General features: G+C 38.8%; 1 protein-coding gene across 1 annotated transcript in view; it reads right to left on the bottom strand.

The window, feature by feature from the left end:
- Positions 1-3,337: 3,337 nt before the first annotated feature.
- The window catches only part of Ptchd1 (patched domain containing 1), a 52,002-nt gene continuing 27,706 nt past the window's right edge, over positions 3,338-27,633 (bottom strand). Inside the window, exons 2-3 of the mRNA XM_005358818.2 lie at positions 19,719-20,379; positions 3,338-8,620 (exon numbers count right to left, since the gene is read on the bottom strand). Coding sequence (XP_005358875.1) covers positions 6,966-8,620; positions 19,719-20,379 — 2,316 coding nt within the window. The 3' untranslated portion in view covers positions 3,338-6,965. The remainder of the gene's footprint in view (positions 8,621-19,718; positions 20,380-27,633) is intronic.

Here is a 27,633-nt window from a genome sequence, read left to right as displayed (position 1 = left end):
AGGGACTTGTCTGTCCATGGTAATAAGTGTTTATTTTCCACTCTCAGTATTATCAAGATGATCAAGACTCCTTCTATTTTTGTTGTCAGGTCAGCTCCCACACGTATGCACAAGCTTGGTGTACAAAGTTTGATATAGAACTCAGTCGGGAGAAGGCTCTTCAGGGATGTAATATGCTATTTCCATTGAGTGTGTAACCAAATATCCTGGAAATAGGCTACTCTTTTCCTGGTTGATAGGGCACAAATCTGTGTGTAGGCTTCGTCAGTTTTTTTACTCTGTGTATGTCTGTGGATTGTATTTACTGTAATTTTGAGGACTTATAGACCAGTGGTTCTCAACTTGTGTGTTGAGACCCCTCTGGGGGTCATTTGACCATTTTCACAAGGGTCGTCTATCAGAAAACACAGATGTTTCCTGTGTGATTTGTAACAGTATCAAGAACACCTTTGCTGGAGAGGCTGTGGAGGAAGGGGTACCCTCATCCATTGCTAGTGGGAATGCAATCTGGTGCAACCACTTTGGAAATCAGTGTTTCGGTTTCTCAGGAAATTCGGGTCATCCTACCCCTGGACCCAGCAATACCACTCCTGGGAATATACCCAAGAGATGCCCTATCAAACGACAAGAGCATTTGTTCAACTATGTTCATAGCAGTATTATTTGTAATAGCCAGAACCTGGAAACAACCTAGATGCCCTTCAATGGAAGAATGGATGAAGAAAGTGTGGAATATATACACATTAGAGTATTACGCTGCGGTAAAAAACAATGACTTCTCGAATTTTGCATGCAAATGGATGGAAATAGAAAACACTATACTGAGTGAGGTAACCCAGACCCAAAAAGATGAACATGGGATGTACTCACTCATAATTGGTTTCTAGCCATAAATAAGGGTCACAGAGTCTACAATTGGCGAACCTAAAGAGGCTAAGTAAGAAGGTGAACCCAAAGAAAAACATATAGTTATCCTTTTGGCTATGAACCTTCACCTGGTGATGGATGGAGATAGAGACAGAGACCCACACTGGAGCACTGGACTGAGCTCTCAAGGTTCCAATGAGGAGCAGAAGGAGGGAGAACATAAGCAAAGAAGTCGGGACCACGAGGGGTGCACCCACCCACTGAGACAATGGGGCTGATCTACTGGGAGCTCACCAAGGCAAGCTGGACTGTGACTGAAAAAGCACGGGATAAAACCGGACTCTCTGAACATGGCGAACAATGAGGGCTGATGAGAAGCCAAGGACAATGGCAAGGGGTTTTGATCCTACTTAATTTCCTGGCTTTGTGGGCGCCTAGCCAGTTTGGATGTTCACCTTCCAAGATATGGACGGAGGGGGGAGGACCCAAGACTTACCACAAGGCAGGGCACCCTGACTGCTCTTTGGACTGGAGAGGGAGGGGGAGAAGGGTGGGAGGAGGGGGAGAAGGGTGGGAGGAGGGGGAGGGAAATGGGAGGCTGGGAGGAGGCGGAAACTTGTTTTTTTTTTTCCTTTTCTCAATAAAAAAAACTGAAAAAAAAAGATTACAGTTATGAAGTAGCAATGAAAATAATTTTGTGGTTGGGGGTCACCACAACAAGAGGAACTGCATTAAAAGGTCACAGCATTAGGAAAGCTGAGAACCGCTGATACAGACTTTGCAAGGCAGTGAAAGTATTGTAGTATTTCGGTGTTCCTCCTGGTAACAAGGGCATAGTGCAGAGAGATCCTTTCCTGGTTCTTCCTGGGGAGCTATGTTTAACTGGTACTAGAACATAAATTAACACTACAGGATTAAAAAATGAGTGAAAATAGGAATGAAGAATAAATGAACAGAAGTAAGCACTAGGCTTGGCATAAAGAAATCAGTATTTGGAAGAATCTTAGAAAAAAGTGATTGAGAAGTTCTTGACTGTTCACTAGCCAACATGAGGACGCCAGGATCGCACTCCCACTGAGGTCTTTCTTAATTTAGGGCAGTGCAGGGGTCTTGGAAAACTCTTTTAGAATCTGATGACAACTATGACCCTTCTCATTAGCAAGATGTATATATTGAACATACACATATTTTTGCATGTAATTAACTTTGGGGAGGTCAAACGTTCTTCTCTTCTGCAGCTCACTCATGATCCCTGCTTTGAGAACCTATAATTTAGATAACACAGTATTTGGCAGTAAATTGGCACAATGGAGAATAAACTGAAGCTAGGAACTATACTTCAGTTATAGTCCCGTACCTTCTTCCAACTAGTTCTGTGAACATTTCACTACTCTGGGTTTTGGTTTTCTCATGCTTTCTTTGTACTTTGCCAAGAAATCTCTGTTCTCTACTAAGTAATTTTCTCTGGAGCCTTGTGGTGCTAATTTGATTCTAATCCAAAACCTTATGTGGTGACTACAGCTCTCTGGCATCTCGTTTCCTTTTCCTTGCATGGCACTCTCATCGATATCAAAGAGGACTTCAAATAAAAACCTGGGAAAAGGGAGAGGACAGACAAGAAGCAGGCTGGGGAGAGCAGATTAACACTAACTGTTCAGGTGAACTGACTCTAGTTCATTTGCTTCCTTATTTGTTTTCTCCTGAACTGACATAAAACAAAAACAAGCAGTTGAAGCCACCACAGGAAGGGACTCTGCCATGTATTGGCTGTAGCAATCTTTTTTTTTTTTTGCCAGTGTAGTACCAATATAATATTTCCCCTTTCATGATACATGCTTATAAAAAATAGCCTTATTTTCTAATATGTTTAACTCAAAGCGAATCACCCCAAAGCAATGTTCAAATGTCACCAGAAAAGCCAGACATAGAGAGTAAGAAGTGTTACTCTCTCTATCCCCACCAATTATCTACATCCCATTTTAAGGTTTATAGTCCAACCCCAATATCTAGCTTTGTACTTTCTTCGCAGTTTCCCACCACATGGTAATCCAGCTTAGTTTTAATGTGACCTCAAAACCTAATAATTTCTTTCTGTGGTAACCCACTGCATTTTTATATAGTTCTAATCTTGGGCAGAGATATACTTTGGAGGTTTATATCCTGAGCCATAGTGCTACAGTGTGAAGTTGGCCAATCAAATATAATAATGCCTTGAGTTCTTTCTTTTTGTCCCAAGTGCTTCCCAAACACCATCTCAATTCTTACAGTCAACTCGCAATATCACTCAAACTTAAGATTTCCAAGTCAAGATCATGCTTTATCTGATTTGTTTGTTTGTGTGCACCCAGTCTTTAGATCAATGTATGGGTAATATTAGGCACTTAAAATTTACTGAATTTAAATGTATTTACTGTTGTTATCCCCCACTGTACAGATGAAGAAACAAACATTCACAGAAGTCAAACACTGCTACAAGCTGCAGGGATACTTTAATAGGATCCAAAGGAATAAAGCCATTATGAAGAGGGTACCATTTGTGTTCAAGAGGCTTTGCCTCATACCATACCACACCCCGAAGGTGACTCTCCATTCGACCTGTTCTTATGAGGGACACAGCCAAGGTCTGTTGCTCGGGCTGAAGGAAGGTAGTGTCATAGTCTTAGAATGCCACAAATAATTGGGCAGTGGTTATTCAAAATAAACAGTTTCTCAAAGGTCTTTTTAGAGCAGTAGATTGCGCGAATAACTGTGGCCATGGAAGAGGCCTCTAATTATCTCACTTCTAACTGAAAATGGCGAAAGTGTTAGGAGAAGCAGAAGCCACATGAACAAAAACCACAAACTAAACAAAAGCAAAATGAAGATAACCCCTTCCCCAACCAAAATAAAATCCAGCCAATCCATTAATCAAACAAGCAAAAACCAACCCAACCCGAAACAAACAAACAGAAAAGAGTTATTAGCAGGAAAAACAGCCAGAAATTTTCATGAGGGTTTGTTTTCCATTTTCTCTGGAACAAACTGTACTTTTAGCGTGTGGTACTTATTGGAACATTACTGTATGTCTGAATAATAATGTCCACTTTCAATTATCATTTTCTTTCTTATAAAGCCCAGTTTTCTTTTAAATTCACATCTTCTGCTGAACTCTATAGAATGAGAGAATATCATTCCTCTTACTTTGGGTTTTCTTATTTTTCTTCTGAAGGCCCAAGTATCACAGTATATTAGTTGACCAGGAGAAACATTTCTGATGAATGGAACATTTTCTTTGGTAAATGGACACCAAAAACCAACTTAAAACCAACCAAATAAGTTTCTTTGGTAAAGTGGACATTAATGTCTTGGTTGGAATTAATTAAAAAATGAAAAAAGTTGCTGAGATCATTTCTTCCCTTTTTAGCAATTTAACAAGCAAAATTTTGTGAAAACTTAAATATTTTGAGTTATTTCTACAGTGTTTTCTCTATGGCAGGATTAGAACAATGTTGCCAGAGCGTAATCAATAATAAATATCAACAAATACAGAATCATTGCCTAACAATGAATAAATCTTGGCATGCAGTCCTCCAATAGAAAAATTCAGTTCACAGTCAGAATTTCAGAAACCTTGATTTCAAGTTCTGAAAACAGAAGTTGACAAGTTTGAAAATGCCCTTCATTTAAAAATACAACATCTCAAGATACACAGAGACTCATGTTGGAAAACTAATATCTGTCATAAAACAAAGTTCCACAGTAAGTCATTCTGGATGACCAAGTTGATGATTAAATTCTCAACAGAATCCATTAATTGGTGCATGTGTTGTATCCATTTTGTGAATTCACTAAGCTGAGGTGTTTCACATGGTTGACACGAAATCAATAGCAGATTTAGAACACACTATTCAGAAAACGGTTTAGCAGCATATGATTTAAGAATAAAACCAGTCCCTTCTTCTGTTGTGTTTTATAACTAAGTGCCTAGTTGCAGGCCCATAAGAGAGAAAATTGATTGAAAGAACATCTAAGATATAAACCTTCCCTTTTGTGAAGAATATGCTTGTCTTTAGATGTAAAGCTCCTCATCTTCTTGTTCAGTGAACAACACATTAGTATGACTGATTAGTGTGTCTGCAGGGGAGACTGGGAGTGTGTGTGATGCACTAGCTACAGTCCCCAGAGTATTTGTTAGAACTTTATAGACAAAAGCACATGAGAGCAAAAGCACAGATTTTCACTTAGTGTGGTTACATCACAATCATTTGGGTGGTTTTGCTATTTAGGAGAGTAGCCAACCTAAATCCAGTTCCAGACATAAAAAAAACATGTTTGTTCCATAACCAATGAAGCCTTATGTTCCTACCTTACATATGTATTTGGAAGGGGTAGTAGCTGCCTTATGAGAAAATCTGCAATTTCCCTCCCCTGTCTTAACCATGCTGAAATGATGGAACTCTACTAGTAGTGCAACCCTAGTAAGTTACTTCATTCTTCAAGGCCTGCTTCCCCTTTGTGGAGGAAGGGGAAGTGATACAATATATTTGCACAGGTCCTGAAAGATAATATGCCTTTTTAAATACTCATCATTATAGAGGGCAAGGAAGCTACATCTCTAAAAAGACAGACATTGTAGCTGTTTGCCTCAAATGTAACCCAGGATTTGACTTCATTTTATGGATTTGAAGAAATACAGGGTCCAAGGCCAGCATACATACCCCTTCAGATCAAACTGTTTTTGTTTAGATCTATGAATCATTGCCCTTTTAGTTACAACTGTTGCACTATATAAATAATCCGGGCATGTTAATGTACAGAGGGCCTAATGATGAAGTAGAGAGATAGCAAAAAGGCATTTTAGGGGACAAGGAAGGTGATATTCAGCCAGTTTAGCATGGGGGTTTGGCTGCCATTGTGGATAGGTTTGTACTGGTGTTTGCTGTTATCCAGGGATTTACACCTGTTTTCCTTTGAGCCCTTAATCTTCCAGCACTTTTATAAATGACTCATTACCCAGGCTTAAACTTACCAAAGATCTTACTCTTCTCCACTAAGTCAAGTGGAAGTCATCTCATAGCAAAGACATTCTGGCACTTTTTGGCCAATGACGATTTTAGTGTTTATTTCCCTTTCCTTAGATACATGGGGAGATGTTGTTTATGGGCACCCATGCAAAAGTGCATATAGGGACAAACCACAAACATCTGTACTAGCCAGCTCTTCTTTTTTTGTTAATATAGAGATACTCTGTAGGTTCAAATAGATTCCTGCTTTTCCTCCAACATGCCAGCCATTTGGACTTGGCACTGTGACTTTGCACCCTCAGAGGTTCCTGCCAGAAGCTGTAACATATAAAGTAGATCCATCTGATGACAAAGAACAAGATATTCTAAAATAGATTTGCCCCCAATTCTGTAGTGCTGGAGCTGTCATTGCTTCCTGGGTGCATTAAGTAAACCATACAGGTGGTAAAAGTGTTGTCAGTGGAAGAATATGACAAGTTCATTCATGAAAACAAAAACCTGGCCTCACCTAAGTGAATTTCGGGAGACTCCATTTTAATTTGTGGATGATGTTCAGTCTATCACATCTGCTTCAGAGGTCCTGGCTTTCTTTTGCTGATGAAAATTTTTACAGACTCTCCTTGAGTGTTGAGGTGCTAGATGAGACAATGAAGATCTCAAACCTCAGAACCTAAGTAGAATTACAGCTCTGCCGAAGTTTAGGAAGCCTTGTTCTTTTGAACAATGCTTAAGGATATTTTTGTCATGGCAGCTGACCTTGCAATCAGTTGCATTTTCTTACAACACCAGTAACTTGTGCAGTGGGGTAATATCCTGCTTATTAGTAAGTGTTCCTCTGTTTGATCTTATTTAAAACACTCTGAGTCCTGCGTGTGTGTGCACACACGTGTGCATATAAATAACTTCTCTTTCATAGCAACCCCTTTACTTTAATGATTTTAAAGATTCCACACCTGACATCCTCATCTTTTACTTTTTTTTCCAGTGCTTGTTTCTTATTCTTTTAGAAACAGAGCAACTTTGACTATGTTTCATCAACATCAGCTTTTTGGTCTTGGTAAGACCTAGGGTGAAAAATATATGAAGCAGATACCATCACACTGTGGTAATCTGGTCAACCACTCGGGTACTATCAATATCCACCATTTCGACACACTCAATTTCCTCCCGGTTTTCAGGATTTTTCTTCTCTTTTCTTTTTTTCTTAGAGGGCGGCAGGAAAGTCAGTATCACAGGTAAAATGGCAAAGCAGTGAAAGAAGGTGACGAATGCTATTAAAAACAAGCACCTGAACAGTGTACAGGTCAGATTTGAAGGCACAGCTGCGAGAGGAAATAGACCAACAATATAACAGAGGTAACTCTGCAAAATAGCTACCCCATGCACTTCCAGGGCATTTTTTACCCATTTAGTTCTTGTAAAATCCTTGCCCAGAACAAATGTGGATAACAGTGGAGCACAATTGTCAATTGTGTAGTTAATTCCATAGATTAAGCAGAGCACAGAAATGCAGTCCAGTTCTACTTTCCACAATGTCATGAAGCCTATCACTCCAAACTCCACAGACACAACTGTTAGAGTGATCCAGACATTGATCAGCGAATTTGCCACCAGGAATGCCGAGAAGAAGAGCAGGAACAAAGCACTGATGCAGGAGTTGTGCAGGGGGGCTCCCAGAGAGGAGGAATATCGATCTATGAACACAAAAGACGGATTAAAGACAATGAACTTCACCTTGGAGGTGACTGAAAGTCTCCTCAAGGTCTCCAAGAGATCATAGAGTTCTTCTTTGTTTGTTTCCATGGTCTTGGCCACCAAATACATTCTCGAGGCCACTATATCAACCTCATCATTGTACTTTTTTGAGAAGATGATGTCCTCTTGAAAATGTGAATATTGAGGCGATTTCAGGAAGGAATTCCTCAACATGTCTGTGAAATTTTTCTTAGGCAAGTCCGTGGATATATTGAGTTTCCGAAGATAATTTAAGTAGCTTTCAAACCAGGATAGCCGCACAAACCCCTTAGTGAACTCTAGAACATCTTCCTGGACACTAGAGTTCCAATATTCTATGGACTCATATATGTAAAATCCGATAACAGGACTGTAGTTGCTAAAGTACTTTTGCTGGGCAGTAGTGTATTCAATGGTTTGTGTTGCAGTTGCGACGATGTTACTAAGGTCTGACCCTTCGCTGACCTGCAGGTAGCCCATTAAGGCAAAGGAAATATAAACAAGGTAAAAGAGGACTACAAAAGGCTTGACATAGGTGTTGGTTATCCAGTCACAGTAATAGCGCTTGAGGAAACATACCAATAAGTGACTCTGGTAAGTGTTTGCTTCCTCGCCTTCAGCTGTGTCCTCACTAAATCTAGCTGTCAGAAGAAACCTATACCATGCTGGCTTCTCCTGCAACACCTCAGGCTTTGGAACTTTTCTACAGCATATACTATGCTGGTAATTGTTTTCTATGTAGCCAGTGAACACAAGGCTGGAACCATAAAATGAGAGTACATAGAGGTAGTTGAAGAGGATTGCAATACAGGAATTGCAGCAGAAAATCCTGGCTGCCTCGATGTTCGTGAAAGGGCTGGCCCCTATGCCAAAGGTGACCAAGTACATGGCAGTGGTGAGAGAGAAGGAGAGCATGGAGTCTGCATAGACTTCTGCAGTTCGCTCTTTAACATGTTGGTCCTCTCTAGTTTTCCTCCACGAGGATAACATTTCAAAAGTCCCATATAATCCATGACCTGAAGAGGCAGAAAAAAAGATCAGAGTAAAAGTTTTAAGGAACAGATCTTTGTAAAGAGGGGTATCAATTTGATCATGGGGGCTTAATGGATCATAGTAAATATAATCAGCTTTAGGGGTGACAGGTTTGGGAATGCTGGGGACGTTTCCTGTGGCAAGTAGACCTGTGTTTTGCAGAATACGTGTTCATTGATAGTCTCTTCTATGATAGTGAGAAGAGCAGAGGTCTTCAAGGTTGCCACCAGCCTAAGAAAGCTGGATTAATTTTTGCCAGCAGGATTCTGAGTTGACTCAGGCCTATGCTTTTTAGACGTTATATACATCAATAGCTTGTGGTGGTCAGTACAATTTGATTGGTGGAGCACTCCAAAGAATATTGCAGATACCAATCATTTAGTTTTATAATCCCTTAGGTACAACGGGAGAGGTTAGCACAGAGGAAAGCAGTGGGCAGAGTATTCCCCATCAGTGTCAATACCTTCTATTAAAATTGATCAAGCAGAGGGCTTTAGCAATAAAGAAGCACTGTATTTAGTTTGAGTAGTAACGGGAAACTAAATCACAGTCTCTTTTTTCTTCACTAAATATCAGAGCAGAAAGCAATAAATCCGAGAAACAGAGGAAAGCAAAACAAGTATAAACAAGTTTGAGTAGAACATACAGAAAGAAGAAAAAGAAAGAAAGAAGAACAAGATTCATGTGAACCCTCACTACTACTACTACTAAAAATGACAATCTGATTAAAGGTTTATGACCTCCATTTGTCTTTAGGGTTTTTTTTTTCTTCACCAATTCTAGTTGTTCACAGATAACATATCAAATATACAGTGATTCTATCAACTTCTTGTTACCATTTGGCAATGGTCTTTTGGTAATAACTTCCCTTAACTGCTTAGGGCTCTTGGCTCCCTGTTTAGAATTCCAGCAACGTCAGGGTGGCATAGATACAGTGACTGCCCATGCTGTAATTGCATCCTGTTTCTTGGAAGTTTTGAGTATGCCTTCTGTACCTCTCTTGGTTGGAACTGGACACTTCCTCACTGTACCTCCCTGAATGCCCGAGTCACATTAAAAATCCAGCCCAAGTCACGCATCCTGGCTTTGGATAATCTCTGTCTTGGTACTAGGATAGAAGATCTAATTGTCTGTTTCTACACCCTGATAAATTCAGTCCCATTATTGAGGATCATACTTCACTTTGGTGTGATGGACTGGTTTTGAAAAAAAGAAGGAATTTCAAATCTGCAGCCGTGTGTAATTGAGTGAAGCCCGTCACCATTATCTTGTAGTCAACATAACTGAGCTTATGTCTCACCTTGAACCCAGGCTGGTATTTATATCCTTATTGTACAGTCCTGACCTCAAACACGAGAACCGATTACATAGTAATGATACAGGCCTGTTTCCTCCGAAGGATGTGGCATTCATCTTAATTTATTAGACATCATTTTACAGCTGCTTTTAGAGGTCAGGCCAAGACTTCCGATTTGATTACGAGTACCACGGCCCCTATTAAATTGGAGCACCTAAATTCCCCAGATAGGAAGTGAAAGTGTATTTGTTGACTGGCATTCTGCTGTTAATTATGTTTTAGGCAGTTAACATAGTCTAGTCTAGAGAGGGAAAACTAGCTGTTGAACCTTGTTTCCAGTTTTCTCGGGGTGAACTGACCAAGCTTTTATTAAAAGCAAACTAATCTTTGTGAGTAATAAGAAGACTAATACCTAAGAGACATCAGTGCCCTGGGGAAATAAGACTGACCGGTGTATCTGGGGTCATGAAGAACAAGTAGGTATTGGAAAGTAAACAATACATCAGGAGTTGCTGCAAAGTGCAAAGAGTTTTCTAGAGTATTTACTTTCTGCAAACAGAAATACTTCAAAATAAGAACTTAGTAGCCAGCATTTAAGTACGGCAAGAATATAAAGATCATATAGCAGAATTACAGTTAATCATATAGTTGAATTTTAGGGAAAATTAAATGCAAAACTGAATAAGAAATTAAATATAAAATAAAAATAAAAATAGTGGGATATTTTATAATGTTATTATCTGACACTTGGACAATACAATAGGAATCCATTTCTTAGTGTACTGTTGAATAACCATAGGAACTAAATGAGAAAAGAACTTTGAATTAACAGAGCAAAAAGGTGATAATAAGGTTCCAGGATGAAAATAATCACACTCAAGGAAAGAGGAAAATACACAAGTTCTTTTGCTGTCTTTTAAACGCCCATTGTATATAGTTTAATATTTTTCATTGAGTTGTGAGTCTTTTTGCATATGCTTTTGGCTCAAGGGGCACTTCCAAAGAAAAATTTTATTCTCAGGGTCTCTTAAGAGACCCCTCCCCTTTCCTAACTCCCCATCTTTCCTCCTCCTTTTTTCTTGTATGTGAAGGCCCTCACAGAGGTCAGAGAAGGCAGGGAGAAATAATCTCTTCCATCTGATCATTCATTTGTTGCTAGCTATCAGTGGCCTTTCTGTCACTACTCATGGTAGGCTAGAACCTTGTTTCTCAATCCACACCTGCCAATCAGATTCCTGTACCCTCAACTCCAAATTGTAATTGGAGTTCTTTAAAGAGTCCTTGAATTTCTGGGATAATTGCTGATGCCATAACACTTTTCTACACCCCAGGCAGTCAAGGGTGAGATGGGTGCCAAGAGAGTTCCAGGCCCTCTTAGGGATTTGTTAGCAGCCTGGAGTGCCTGGTTGGCACTAGACTCAGGTTGCAGCTTCATGTTTATGCTTAAGAGGTTGGCCTATTATCTTAAAGGAAAGATAAATTGTGGGAACCCTGTTCCCTGGCTTGGACTCAAGGAGAAACACACACTAAGAGCCCATAAAACATCCCCAAAATTCCTTTTATGTTCAGAACTACAGTTGAATTTTTTTTAGTTTTGACATTTAAAGGTATAGTTTTAATTACGAACTGCTTTGGGACAATGGTCTATGAAAACAGCTTCCCTTAGTTTGGGAAAACCGGGGCAGAAAATGAGGCTACCTGAAGAGTAATTAGGAACATTTCACCAAACAGTAACATCTTTTCATTCCCCTGCCAGCCAGCCCTGGCTTTCTCTTTTGCTGTTACTCTAACAGTAAAATGGGAAAGTTAGGGATAGAGAAATGTGGAGGGGTAGGTAAGGGGGAAGCTTTTCATAGGATCCTTTTCACTCCACTTTTATCTCACACAGGGTGGGCTCCTTCTTTGACTTGCTTAGAACCTTGAAGGGCAAATCTTGGACTGTCTAAGGACTGAAGACATTTTTCTGAGGTTTGAGTATCATTTTCTTCATTTAAAAAAAAGTTTTTTTTGAACAAAATAGAAAACATGTTGTTGTTTGCTTTGTGTTTAATTTAAAGTATAGTTTGGAACTGGCAAAATAGCTAGTTAGTAACGGTGTCTCCCAGCAAGCCTGATGACCCTCTTTAGGCTCAGGTGGTAGAAAGAGAGAACTGAGTGACACAGGTCGTCTTCAAACTTCCACACGCTTGTTCTAGCTACCTTTGGAGATTATAAACAACTCTGAAGGCTTTGGCTAGATCGTAGAAAAGATCTTGGGTGAAGGCGCGATTTAGTTTTTGAGTATGCCTGGGAGTTACCTTAAATGACTGAAAGATGTGTGTGTGTGTGTGTGTGTGTGTGTGTGCATGTATGCATGTGTGTGTGTGTGTGTGTGTGCGTGTGTGTGTGTGTGTGTGTGAACTTCCAGGGTTTGGAACTAATGAAGAGAAACAGCAGGACAGATGATAAATAACAGTAATGGTAGAAGAAACTCAGCTAGCTAATCCTCTAGTCACTTAGAATGACTTTCGGGCATACTCACAGATTAAATCTCACTTTCACCTAAACTCTTTTCTGGGGTACAGCCAAAGCCTTCAGGGTTGTTTATAATCTACCAAGAAAGGAATTCACTAGTTAACTCCACCCAGTAGATATGTTTCTAGAAACTTGTTCTTAAAGTGAATCATGTTTTACGTTTATTTAATATTATCCTATGAGAGACCTTTGGGGAGATTTGGTTTTGCTTCTTTGCTTTTCCAAAGACTAATCATAAGGATTGATCTACTTTGTCCTGCTGGATTTTGTAAGTTTATTTTTCCATAGTCCCAGATTTCCCTATTTTCTTCAGTCTTCACAGACACAGCAGAAGCCTCCTCACGTTTTAATCCCTTCCCTACAGGCAGCAGTTCCTCAGCTTGAGTTCCTTGAGGAATAGCTGACATGAGCTACACTGAGATGGCTTACTGGTAGATCATTGCTCAGGATAAAATGAAGTCACTTATAAAGCACCTGTGTAGTGCCAAATTTCACATATGTAAACAAAACTAGTACAGTCCTCTACAAAGTCCACAGATGACAATGGATGGACAAACTCTACTGAAAGCATATTTTATTCTTAGATGACTCTCACTAAGTAGTTGGTGTTTATAAAATGCTTTTCTCACATGGCATCTGCATAAATCCATGATTTTTGTTGTATCAAAAAGAAATCTCAAGCATATGCATTTTTAGACTGAGTAACACCTATTTTCAGGGAGAAGTTCATTAATGGGGTTACATTTAAACTTGGTCGGTTATAAACATTTACTTTACAATATGAATTGTTTGGCTTATTCCAGCCTGTTCTGTGTCACAGTTAAGAGTAAGAGTAAAAGTGTACTCTACTTAAGTAAAGACAGATGCTTATATCAGGGAGGGAAATTTGCATCTTAGTCTTTCTACTAGAGACTTGACACATACTGGTTATTCCAATCACAACTCTGGGTTTGAATCTGAGAAATGGTTTTCTTTTGCTAGATAACTGCATATGAAAGTCCAAGAAATTATTTTGCTAATAGATCTTCTTTATTTAAAGATAGAGTATTATATGTAAATATACTAGGGTACTTTGATATTATGTGCAAATATATTATATAAAACCAGTATATATAAGTAAGGTCTATAAATATATACTATGGGCATTATTTTATGTCTTTTCACATAAAAACATATGTAATATATAAACTCAAGTATTTATGTTATATCCTATTCAAGCATATTTTATATACTCATATATAAAATATTCAAATATATCCAGAGATATATCTGTTTAAATATTCAAAAATAAGCACTGTTAAATAATATTAATGTTAATTAATTCTAATATATAACATGAAGTAATTCTACACTACATATGATTTCTGCTATAGATAATGCTATTTATAATATATTATTCACACAAATTATACCCCCATATAAATATAAGGTAAAAAGTTGACTAAAAGGAATTTATTTACTGATGAAGAAGATAAGTGTTAGTGCCGTTATATTGATCAATGCAGAGAACATGCTAGAAAGCTATCCACATTTTGTTCTTAGTGAATAATGTAGTAAAGTTTAAGTGGACAGCAAGAGTTCTTTCACAATGAAGTTGAATCAGCTTGCACAGTGAGCCCCTGTAGACCCATCTGGGTTATTTTGCAATTTTCTGATATTCTAGTCCAAATAGATACTAGGTATTTTTCCTTATGGCCTGTTTTTCCAAGGTTCAGTATTGGCTGCTCTCCCATTCTTTGGATGAGACTAAGTCAGAAGACTACCCAAAGGTTACCTAGGAGACCTGTATCAAAGGCACAACTCCCTTACTCAGTGAGTTCTGCCTTCTCCAATCTGTGCCCCTAGCCATGCCATGTTTTAGTTTAAGGCAAGGTGCATATCAATAAATTGGCTTTGCTCTACTTCCACCTTAAGCTATTTTTTCCACCTTCCATTTACAATAATAATGACTGGCAAGAACTAATCACAAAATTAGATTCCATATGTCTTTAAAAATTATACAACTATAGACTATTATTTCAAAGATTAAAAAAGAACCTTGAAAATATTGTATGGAAATACTTTTATTTTGAAAATTTTCATTTATTATTATTCTTGTTGTTATTATTATTATTATTAGTGTGGGTGTGCATGTGTGTGTCTGAAAAGGGCAGAAAAAAGTATCAATGGTTATAGTTGCCCAATTTGTGTGTTGGGAACTGAAACCCAGTACTCTGCAAGAACACTGAGTGTTCTTAACTATTGAGTTATTTCTTCAGGCCTGGAATTATTATCTTATTTAAAATCAGATGGACAAAAGAAATATGAGAAACAAAATCCATTTTTTTTTGAGACAAGGTTTGTCTGTATCTTTGGAATCTATCCTGAAACGCTGACCTTAAATTCAGAGAGATCTGCCTGCCTCTGCTTCATGAGTGCTGGGATCAAAGACATGCACCATCACCACCAAAAGAGAAACAAAATCTTAATAAGCAGTTTGTTTTAGGAACTCTTAAAACTATTAACCATTGCCAGGCAGTGGTGCCACATGCCTTTAATCCCAGCACTCGGGAGGCAGGCGGATCTCTGTGAGTTCGAGGCCAGCCTGGTCTGCAAGAACTAGTTCCAGGACAGGCTCCAAAGCTACAGAGAAACCCTGTCTCAAAAAAACAAAAAACAAAAACAAAAAAACAAAAAACAAAAAAACCCCTATTAACTATTTTATATCTAAACTAAGTATTTCCATATTACTCTGTATTTCTATTCTATTATATATATTGTCATATTGCTACAAATAGCATATTTCTATCATAATGTTTTATGTTAAACTGTATGAAATTACCATTTTTATCATTCAGATATTATTGGGTATTGTTATCCATTGTCTAGGTAAAAGATGGTTGGATATTGGTAACTTCAGCTAAACCTTTGATACTATCTGGAAGATTTTTTTCTTTTCCCTCATGTTTCTAATGATTTATGGACCTATTATAATGTAAAAATCTTTCAAGTTTGTTTAATCTGAGAGTGAGAATAATTAAGGAATAAATCATTTCAGTTGTAACTAACCTTCTTGCACAATTTAGTGTAACCCTTTTTTTGAGCCACATACACTGTTATCACACTTCAAGTGGTATCAGTGACAACAAACCCTTAAAGAAGTAAAGTTAATCTTTGGTTCCTGCTAAAAATTCGGATAATCTTAGAATATGCTACTGTAAGATGGCAACTTTTCTGATATTATTTTCCTCCTAGCACTTAATATACATCCTATTTCCATTCACATCCCTGAAACTGTAAAGTCTGGTTCAGTAAGTCATAAAAGTGCTGTGTGCTTCACTGGTTAGATAATTCAGAAGAGAGCACCCTGGGCTTGGCACTTGACCTTTTCAAAATTGAAGAGTGTTTTGCATCTCATCCAATGTCCAGGGCTCTTGAATTTCAACAAAGGCAAAGTGACCCTTGGAAGTTAAAATGTCACATAAAAACTGATATCCAAACTATCTTTCACAATAACTTCAGTTCTCTCTTTTATGTGCATGGAATGTATATGAGAAACAATCCTTTCATATGCATAAGGAATAAAACCTTCCTCTGTTCCTTCTACGTTCTGCAACTCCTTTCCTGACTTGTTTATGATAAGCCGAGCTGCATAAATAAATATCACACCTGTAAGGAAAATCTGCACATACAAAAATATACAAAAATGATGCCAATTTCTTAACTCATACTCAACTGGAGAACCATGGTGTAAATCTTAATTCTTTAGAGGACATTTTACAATAGCTATAAATGATGCTTACAAATATTATTACTGCCCTATCTGACACTAATATAAACAACTAAGTTCTTCTCTAAATTCTAGCAACAAAAAATGACAATAAACATTTATGATACTGTGGACCTTTGAGGATTTCAGCTCTAGATAAACTACCCTGACTCGTCTAGAGAGAGGTTACACAGAATTGGAAGTGTCTAATATACAGACACTGATGAAAAACATTCTAAATCATGAGCTATTTATGCTTATGTCATTGTCAAGTTGATTCATCTGTGTAGGATATATTCTTTTTGCCAGAGATATCATGTATCATCTTAGCTAGAAACATACAATCACATCCCATTATGATGAACTCTCAGTGTTTATTCAAATTCCTTCCTCTTGTGGAATCTTGTCAAGTTAATACTTCTTAACACTTGTGGTCTTAAAATTTTCCATTGTAAATCAACTGCCATTTTGGCATTTGGCTGGATCTGGCCTTATATGACTGTAGTCACACTAACAATTCTGAGTTTGTTGAATTTGAAATTTATAATACTTACCACATTATAGAGTTTTTCATAACCAAGGATACTCATGTATTCAATATTTTATGAAACTTTTTTCTTCTAAATGAAGACATATATATACATATGATTTGATATAGTTTTACATTACAAACAAAATCAAGAAGATTTTAAATAACCTGATTTAGTTAAGTACAAGTAAGCATTTTTATAGACAACAAATTATTAGACAGCTAATTTATGTGTAGAACAAAGTGCTTAGCACTGCATTTCTTCTTGGTCTTCTGAAGTGTTTGTTGTTAATTTAGGGCCAGTCATCAATAAACAGAACTAAACACTGGTCTTGAATACATTCACACAATCTGCTCTTGCTTATATTTCATTTTGCAATCATACTCTAAGGATGAAGAGTTTATCTGAGAAATCCAGAAGGGCAAGCATCCTAAATCCAGGCATTGTTAGCTTTATGAACATATTAAACACTCAGTCTTTATTGCAAATGGGCCTTAGCCATTAAAACGTGTAGTTTCCTCTCACGTCATGACTAAGTAATTTGAAAATCCTATGGGCTGAAAATGGACAGAAAGGTTGCAGGCAGATTGTCATCAGGAAAAATGGTCATCAAATCAATGCAGGGAACCTACCCCAAATATCCCAAAGAAGGAAGGACCTGCCGCCTGTCCTGCTTGTCCTCTTTTACTGCAAATACCTGTTTTGTTTACCTTTGCGGTGGTTGTTTTGTTTTCTGAAGTAAATTCCAAGGTAAAGTTCAGTGACAGTCTCTGGGCAGCTGTGGAACTTCTTACCCACTTCTGGACTTGCTTTCTAAAGACACTCCTCTCTAAGGGCATCATCTCGTCCTGCCCTCACTCACCTCTCCTACTGTGCCAATATTGTCTGATGTATTATTTTGTGGTGTTTATATGTACATATATATTATATTTACTTATAATGAATACTCAAATTATTTTTAAAATGCAATGTAAATTTTGAGGAAATATTAAAGATCCTCATGCATTTTATTTTGTATAGCTTCGAGAAGTTTTGAACATTTTCAGTTCATTGTACTTAGTAAAATCATGTTTGAATGTTATTACTGTAAGATTAATTCTAAGAAGCTTTATATACTGTAGTTTATTTTCCTTAATTTTAAGAAGCTTTAAATATTATAATGTTCTTTGTGATCATTGGTAATAGGTTGGAGTGCCAGAAAGCCAAACTCTCAGTCCTTTCCCAAGCTTTCACATGCTTTTTTTTGTCACCTTAAGAACCTTTGTATCTCCCTTCAGTTCCCAACCAACTTCTTATTGTTGTTTATCTTCATCTTGCAAAAGAAACAACAGAACCACTATTTTTAAAATGAAAAGTTAAAAAAGAACCCAAGGACTCGAGCATGTGACTAATCATGAGCAACACATCTTAATTTCAACCTTGACTCAACTCTCCCAGGAAGTTACTAAGACTCAGTCCTCCACACTCTTTGAGGAACTGCTGCGCGGATTCCACAACTGACCTAAAGATTCTTGGAGTCAGTTTAAAGGGGAAGCTTGTGCTGCCTTGTTATCTGAATGGATGCAGAAGGTAGTAAGGCAGCTGCTTTCTCTGTTGTTTTCAAGAGTGACAACTAAATTGATTTAGCAGATTCTCTGACTGCTTGGCTTCTCCACAGGGCCTTGCTTTCCACAAAAGCTCCTAGTATATGTTTATTGAGCAGGTCTCAATTTGCATAGGTTGCGAAACATTGAGGGCAGAATGTAGCTCCATCAAGCCTGCTTATCATTCAACTGTAATTCAGTAGCGATTTGTTAGGGAAATCCCGGTTTTTACTACTGCTCTAAAACACAGCATAAGACTTACCAATGAAATAAATCGTGGTGAGTTCTCAGTCAACAACAATAGACAACCACAACTGTCTTGTATCGTTGGTATCTGATCCCAAGTGACATTTTAATTTTGCTAGAGGAATTGATGAGTAGTTCCCACAGGAAACGGGGGAGGAGTGGGGAAACTAACCTAACCTAACCTCATTCAATCTTTGTCTGACAGGAACTTTACCTCCCAGTGTACTAGACATGTCATCTTTAATAGCAGGCCGGCAGAAGCACTAATGCTGTGAACACTGTGACTTTGTTTTGAGCATTAAGTCTGTTAAGGAATTCCTGATGCTCTTCCCCAGTGACAAACTTTAGAAGAGCCCTATGGCTACCACTGTAAGATGTTCGTACCAAGACTAATAAAGAAGATACCCTTGTTGCTGGTATTTCACAGGAGGCTTTCCAAGTTCTTGTTTACTTATCACATCCTTTTGTGCGATGCTCACATCTACTCTATTCATTAACAGATTGAGAAAGGAAGCAGGCAGCAGAGCCTGCTTGCCCTTCCCTTTGCAATTCTAAAATTCCTTGAGGGCTTCTCACCCCAGTCACCTGGGGAGTTTCTACAACTGCAGGGGAACAGCCCCAGGTCAGGGCTTAGGTGGAAATAGGCCAGTTTTCTCAGCCTTCAGGGAGGATCTTTCTGAGGAGTGTTCTACCTGATCTTCTAAAGGTCTCCAGCAGGGGGCGGGGGACTGATCTAACAGTACCTACAGCAGTACCCCAACCTACTCAGGCTTGTCTGCCTTTCTGGCTCACCTCTTCCATTCCCCTAGTAGTGCTACTAGAGCTTTTCTCCTAAATAAACTACTTCTATCTGCATCCCCTACTTGGGTCTGATTTGAGGAAACACACCCAACACACTAGAGCACAGACAAGATTGGTATTTGCCAAATACTACAGAATTATTAAATGAAGGAACATGGCTAGAGCCAAAGTCTTTGTTTGACTTTCTGGCATTTGTATCAGATTAGGATGTTCCTCAGTTGATGGAACTTGGTCCAGACTTTCTCAGGAAAGTGAAAACTCTGTATCTGAAAACAATTATTAGATGGTTCTTTGAGAAAACTAGTTACCACTATAAACAGGAAACAAAGAGCAAAAACAAGGAAAATGAAAGGCAATAATTACCTAGCATGACGAAAGGGAGTCCCAGGAAGGTGGAATTGTATTTTCCACCAGTAAGATTGATGATTCCAGCTGCAGTGAGAGTGGCTAGGCTTATGCTCACCAACCCAAGTAGGCCTAACCAGGGTTTGCTGCGGACACAGTCTTGCATCGAGCAGCAGAGGATGGCCATGGTGACTACCAGGATCAGACTGGTGACCAGGTAACGTTCTGATACACGGCTGGTCTTCTGGAAATCTTCCCTCAGTGATGAGGATGTGTATGGGTATATTTTGACTTTGTTGTTGGATTTCTGGAATAGTTTGACAGTGTCGCAGAAGCTGGATTCCCACCTCTCAGCTACCATGTCATTGAGACTGTTGATTGACTGCAGATAGTAAGTGAGCTGAATGGCCTCTGCAGATTTCACCCGATCCTTGCTGTGGACAGTGACACCTCCAAGTTGGTGCCCATTATAGACAGCCCTTCCATCCTTTAAGTGAGTGATGGGATATGTGATAGCAAAGTTGGTCCGATTGGTGGCCCGAGCATTCTTTAACTCTTCCAGGACATGTATTATGTCATCCACAATGCAAGTCTTATCATTATTTAGGACACATATGTGGGCAAATGTATAGTTAAAGCCAGGCCTTGGAACCTGAATCTTGGTTACAGCAGTATGCAACTATGGGGGAGAAAAACAACAGTTAGATTTTTTAATGAACAAGTAGACATTAATAAGTAACATTAGCTCCAGAAATTAAAATATTTCTTTTTTTGAAAGAAAAAGTCATTAGTTTAATCTGTAAAGAAGAGAGTTTAAAAAATGTTTTACCCATAGACACAAATAGGTAGTAGAGATTGAAGACATACACTGAATTAGTAGTTTTCAGCGTGGCTCCCAGGATAGCAGTGTCAACCAAACAGCTTGTCAGAAATGCAAATTTTTAGGCCCTATTCCAGACCTGAGAAATCCGATTCTCTGGAGTGCAACCTAGGTAGATCTTCTGGCAGATTCTGATGGTGCTAACATTTGCGAAGGATTACCTTCAATTACCAATATTATTTCTATGTTCCTTTTATTTGTCACCAAAATAGTCAATAATGTTTGCAAATCTTACATAGGTCTCTTGTTTATTATTTTTCTTGGAAACACGATGTAACAAGTGAAAGAAGGTACAGTTCTGAATGCAGAGGTCTTCTGAAGGCTAGTCCCTTACTACCAATTTCCAGGGCACCTTAATAAGCTTATCCAATTACTCTCTACTATAAAAGTCAAGAAGTTTACCTTGATAGATGTGCTGGCTAGTTTTATGGCAACTTGACAGAAGAGAGAGTTAACAGAGAGGAGGCTCCTTAAGTGAGAAGATGCCTCCATAAGATCAGGCTGTAGGCAAGCCTATAGGACATTATCTTAATTAGTGATTGCTGCGGGGAGGGTCCAGCCTTTTGTAGGTGATGCCATCTCTGAGTTGGTGATCCTGGGTGCAATAAGAAGGCAGGCTGAGCAAACCATGGGGAGCACCCCAGTAAGCCGCACCCTTCCATGGCCTCTGCATCAGCTCCTGCCTTCAGGTTCATGAACTGCTTGAGTTCATTACCTAATTTCCTTTGATAACGAAGAGTGAGTGGAGGTGTAGACCAAATAAACCCTTTCCTTCCCAACTTGCTTTAGTCATGGTGTCTCATCACAGTAGTGGTAACCCTAACTAACACACTAACCCTTGCTTCTCGGCTGTTCCTTGTCTGCACAGGTGGGAAATGCACTAAATGTTAAAAGTCTAGCTGAGACAAATTGAAATCATACTAAAGGAGCACAATGTGACTTCTATACACTTTAAGGCTTGGCCTGACGTATGCTTGTAGAGTATTTGCCTATTCTGTGCAAGACCCTGGTTTGAATCCCCAGTACTCTTAAAAATTATTCTACACACCTTGACTAGTGTCAGATTGTGGTTGTGTCTAGTGACTTTATACTTGCCGTTGAATAGCATATAAGAAGCTAAATAACATCTACTACTTCATGCCAAGCACAGTTCTAGGCATTAGCACAGATTAGCTGACCTAGAATTTATACCAGAACACAAAGTAGATATGAATACTGGCCTTATCTCCCAGGTGAGGCAACTGAGACATGGAGAACTTAAATAATTTGTCTAAGATCATGTACATCATAATAGGTCGAACCATGTTAAACCTAGCAGTCTGAACAGGGCCGGTGCTCTTAGGCTTTTACCATACATACCTCTAGGTGCCAGAACTGCAGTGAGGATTCCTGCCAGCAGCTGATTCCTGAATTCATGCTTTTTTAACTCTGCTGCTAAAATTCACATGGAAGTGTATATAGAATCTAATATCTGAAGTAAGAAAACAGGTAGTATGTTTGTGAGGGGATTATGGGATTTAAATGAACTACTACCATGTGCCAGGGCATCACACTTTACCTCCTCTCGGCAATTCAGTTTAGAATGAGAATTAAAAAGGCTCATGGAAGTCTTGCAGCTAGGGCTAATTGGCATCTTAAAATGGCATTATCTTCTGTTTCAACTATAGATACATAGGCCCTCAGTTAACTGTTTCAACTCCACAGTCAGTTATTTTCATGATGGCTTTGTTGTACCTGTGTAAATGTAGCTGGTCTACAAAAATGAGGCCAGTGAGAGACATGTGTTGGAGTGTTAAATAAACAAGTGTATCTGTGGCTCTGCCTAACATTCAGTGGACTCTCCCACAAGGGTCCGCATGACCCTTCTATATCTTCTCTCAATCTGTTCTAAATGGATTATTGGTTAAGATGTTTTACTGTGCATGTGTCTGAGGGGGCAAGTAAGCTTTTTTCAAAATGTCTCAGAAGCACCAGCTGTTAAGGTACTTTACATAGCCCAGAGATGGAGTGGTTCATCCTAACTCCCAGTGTCCCCTTCCCCCACATCTCTTCATGAACACAACCCCTTAGGCTCAGAAGAGATTTGTTGTATTTTCGTTGGCTAAAATATTTTCATTTCTTTCACATACACATACAGTCTTCTAAATATACCTAGCAGGCTATTTTTATCGTTTGAACCATATGCTGAAGTTTTCTATTGATATTTTGGGATTAATGGCCAGAAAACACGTTTCAAAGGTTTTAAGCTCTGAAACTATCTTTCCACCCACTTTTGTCTGAGCACAGGCCAGCAAGTCTTGGTTAGGATTACTCCTAATCACTGAAAATTTCCAAATGCAAAAGGTTGTCTTGGAAGAGGAAAAAGTAAAAAAGAATGTAAAGATGAGTGAATTCTGATAAGAACCAAAGACTGTGTGAAAGAGCCAGAACAGAGAAATGATATTGAAAGGATGTGTATGTGTAATATTTAGTGCATTGTTTCTTTCCATAAGCAGCGTAATAAATCTCCCTTAGAGTGATTACCAAATATGTCAAGAGGAAAAGATTGCCAAATAAGATGGTGTTAAGCCACAGGGCTGAACCCAATTATAACAGGGGATATTTTTCCATCCATTTCCTCCAATGACCATGCCCTGTTAGTTGGGGAGGTATAAACTATTTAGCAATCTGCCAACTTTGCAAATCTACTGCTGTGACCTCTGGGAATACACATGGAAGGAAGGAGACACCATATTAACCCCTGTGCTAGCCAACGATTGCTGAGAGTTTTGGGAAATGGGAAGGAACCTTACTGGCTTGAGACCAGAAAATGTCTTAACTCATCAGTAAAGATGCTGTGAGATGCAGTTGTCTTGAATTTCTAATGGAGTAGTGGGTGGCTCATGTATCACTCTGCTTCTGAGCCATAGGGTGACAGAGAATAAATGACAAAGCAGTTGGGTGGTGCCTAAGGCCACCCACCTGGCAAGGGAAACTATGAGATTGTGCTGTAGAATAAGAGATGAGAAGGTAGAATAGAAATTGAAAGTTGAGATGCCTCTTTGTGACTTTTGAAACCACTCAGCTCTCATCATTTATTCTAATGACTAAATGTCAAGGATAAACACATTTCACTCTTGGACACTAACATTGTCATGGTCAGATATCTTACATATAATACTTAGATATCTACATGTTTGCATGGTTTTAGAATGCTCTGATTTGCTTTCTGAAAGGAGCCCTAAGGAGAGAAGTAGAGCCCTGGCATTCTAAGTTGTGGTACAATGTATATTTGCAAGATTTAGGAAAAAAAGGAAAATCCAGAGAGATCGAAGTTATGCTTCAGCTAGACTATAATATAAAAAGCAGCAACCAACATGAGTGTAGTAAAAAATTGGTTAAGAGGCTTTAAGAAAAGAAAAGGAAGAGAAAGTAAGACATATTAATAGCCCTGACCCTTAACATAGCCTGAATCTGTCACATGGATCTATGGAATATCTGCATTTGTATGGCTATGTATAGATGCCATTAAGCCAAGACACATTCAGTAAGTACTCACCAAATCTACTGTGTTGTCAGTAATATGATAATTTTCCTGAATTTAGTTTGCTTGCATTCATGCATGCAAAATTACATGAAATACAGTATTGAAAATGAGAGGATTCTAACAAAAAACAACACCAAGTACTTTGTAATAGTAAAGCCCATGCCTATATAAATCCTGATCATGATATTTTGATTATTATATATTTGCCTCTAAAGACATTAGGCTTGAATGCTAAATTGAAATTCATTCCAAGCCTCTGAACATATCATTTAAACTGTCAGCGTCTTTGCTCTTTTTCCCCTTCATGTTAAGAATTATAATAGTACTACTGACGAGTCTGCTAAACATTTTAAACACATTTTAAAACTTTATTCAAGATCAAGACTGTGGAAATGTTTAAATTATTACTCCCATTTTGCAGCTGAAGCAAGTGAGGCTTAATGAGCTTCAATAAGTCAACTAAGACTTGCAAAGCAAAGGGCAGATGCAGGACTCTAAATCAGGCCCAACTTCATAGCAGAACGCAGTCTGAGACCAACACAAGTTCAGCAGAAAGGACAAAGAAGAATCAGACAAAGATGGAGAACTGTCAGGCTACCTGGTTCAGATAGCTAACTGCCAGTGTAATGACTGAGCATACTTGGAGATCCAATAAGAGAGATCAGAGATGATGCAGACAGATAAGCTACACCTCATCTTTAGACTTCAACATCACATGGCAATATGAACAAATAGTGAATGGGGTAGGTTATGAGCTTATACTTTTCTATTCTTCTTACAGTGTCTAGAATTGACAGATAAAGCTTTTCAGAGATGAGCTTATTAGTTATTCCGCCTTTGAGCCAGGAAGCACAAGAGAATCGAGTAATAAGATGTGTGGGATTCCAACATGGCTTCTCTGCTTACCTTAGATATGCTGGAGATCCTAAGCATGTCACACTGCTGCTTTTGGTCTAAGACTTCAGGTCTCATATTTTCAGAATAAGAAGGGTGCTTGGGCCTAGCTGATTCTGTTGTTGTTGTTGTTGAAAATAGACTCTTCTCTCATACAATACATTTCAACCGCAGTTTCCCCTCCCTTTACTTCTGCTGGCTAGCTCCACCTCCCCTTCACCTTCAGATCCACTCCCCTTCCTTTTCCCTTCAGAAAATCTTCAAGAGATGACTGTCAAATAAGGCAAAGAAAGATAAAATAAGACAAGGCCAATTCCCTCATACCGAGGCTGGAGAAGGTAAACAAATAGGAAGAAAGTAGTTCCACAAGCAGGAAAAGACACATCCACTCCCACTATTAATAGTCTCCCAAGAACACCAAGCTAATAGCTATAACGTATACACAGAGGACCTACCTAGTGCAGACTCTCTTAAGAACCCACCATTGTATTTGTAATCTTACGTTGTTCTTAGATAAATGACATCTGTAAACTATACAATCAGATACTACATGAAAGAAAGTTAACACCATAAATAACAATTGAGATTTATTAAAGCTACTTGAGGCATACTTTCCAACACACTGAAGATCCTTTTAAGGTAATAACAGATCTAAAACTAAAGGAAACACAGAAAGAAAACAGGACACATAAAATGGATATACTTAGAAGATTTTCTTCTCTAAGTGATTTCTCATTCTGGGGAAGCACTGGCCTTTCTAATTCCCTTCTGGCAGAATCTGGGACAAAGCCAGGATGGGCTGCCGGTCACCACAGGCCAGAGTCTAATTTCCTTTCTGCCTTTCCTTGGCACACTCGCACCTTCCTCAGAAGACAGCAGGGACACCTTGTAGAGGAGGGTACAGAAAGGATGTGGAAGGAAGGAAGTGTCTGCTTCTGACTGCTGATTAGCACAGGAAAATTACCTGTGGGATATAAGATCTGATGCAATTTTGCTATAAAGAGGGGAGGAAAGGCAGGATGATGACTCTGACCATGTAGGATCTTTAACATGCTTTGAGAGTTCCTTCAGGTAGTCACCCAGCAATCCCCACTGTGAGGAAACACTTGGAAAAGACGTGTTTTCTGTGATCTCTGGCAAGATGCAGTTCAAGCCACTCCAGTGGGCCTTGGCACAGCATCCCTTTTTCCAGCTTATTCTCCTCCTTGTCTCATGTTCCCACCCCATTTTCTGCTGCTACTATAGAATAATCTGCACACATTAAAACAAAACAGAAAGCCAAGAGATATTGTTGGTTTATCTTTCTAACCTATGTGGCTTGCCCTCAGATATTACCATCCAAATGACACTAAATCAAATGTGATTAAAAATACTTTTAAGGAATAGGTTGCTTTTTTTTACCTACATCGAATGACTTCTGCACTGAATCCCTCCAAATCCCAGGTCTCATTTAGGTTCTAGGTTCTGCCACTATAGGTGACCAGGTAGTATCTGGCAAGATAGCCTCACCCAGGTCACATGAAAACACCTTGAAGCAGATAGATTTGGTCTCTGCAGTTCATAAATTACGCTAGCTCACTGTGTGTTACGTTTTGTCTTTGCATGAGCTCACTCTCACCCACTCGCTTTCCTCTTCTTTTAATAACCATGAATTACATCAGAACACCAGAAGTCCAATGTTGAGGACTGTTACCGTGATTCATTTGTAGAGCAGCCAAAAGCAAGTTAGTCATCCCTTAATAAGCGAACAGAAATAATCATTCTGCCTTTGAAACATTACATATTTCATAGGACACCAAATTTAAGCTGTGGATGAAGCCAAACAAGTGACTATCTGATCACACATTTCCCTTTGCACATGAATGCCTAGAATCATGTGTATCAAACTGTTTGTTGCTTCTGTCAATACTGGAACAGCAGTACAGGCCTGGGAGAGCCCATCATGCAGGTTTTGATCTTTACTTCACAGGGATAAATTCTCACACTGTGGGTGTTGATACTGAAAAGCAGCCTAAACAACCCCATTTTGTTAAGTTCCCAAACAAGCTCAGTTTGTCTTCCAAGGCTTAGCTAGGAAAACAGATAGATCCCTTTCCACTTGAAGGTACTGAACCTGAGGTTTGAGAAAAACACAAAAACAAAAAGAGTGTTGGTGAAGGGAGAAAGCAGATGCAGTGCACAACATCAGCTTTTGCCTTATTTCATATTGCTCTTGACGAGAAGATAATGTAATGTAATCATTTCCATAATGTTGGAAAAATTTTCATTTAGTTAATTAAAAAAAGAAATCCCAATATCTGAAGATTCCTAGAAATCTGTGAAGTTTAACTTTCTAATCAGAGCTACTATTTTTTTCCCTTATGTCCCGACTTTGCTTTCGTGGCCAAGCTTAAATGCTTATGGAGCAAGTTCATGGGTAATGAATCTTGTTTAATAGTTGTAACTGGAGCAAGGCTCATAGAAAGGAGACTGCTAAAGCTGGTTGGCCAAATGGCAAAGGAGTCAAATGCACAGAACAGGCAAAAGTTGTTTTAAGATTTAGGAAGGAGACCACAGCTAGTAAAGCGAAGTAAAATAAAATCAAGAAACCAAGGACAGCCGGGCGATGGTGGCGCACGCCTTTAATCCCAGCA

The sequence above is a fragment of the Microtus ochrogaster genome, chromosome X (genome assembly GCF_000317375.1).
Source record: "Microtus ochrogaster isolate Prairie Vole_2 chromosome X, MicOch1.0, whole genome shotgun sequence".
NCBI classification, from domain to species: domain Eukaryota; kingdom Metazoa; phylum Chordata; class Mammalia; order Rodentia; family Cricetidae; genus Microtus; species Microtus ochrogaster.
The sequence above is the reverse complement of the archived record's forward strand: the minus strand, read 5'-3'. Positions and strand labels throughout refer to the sequence as shown.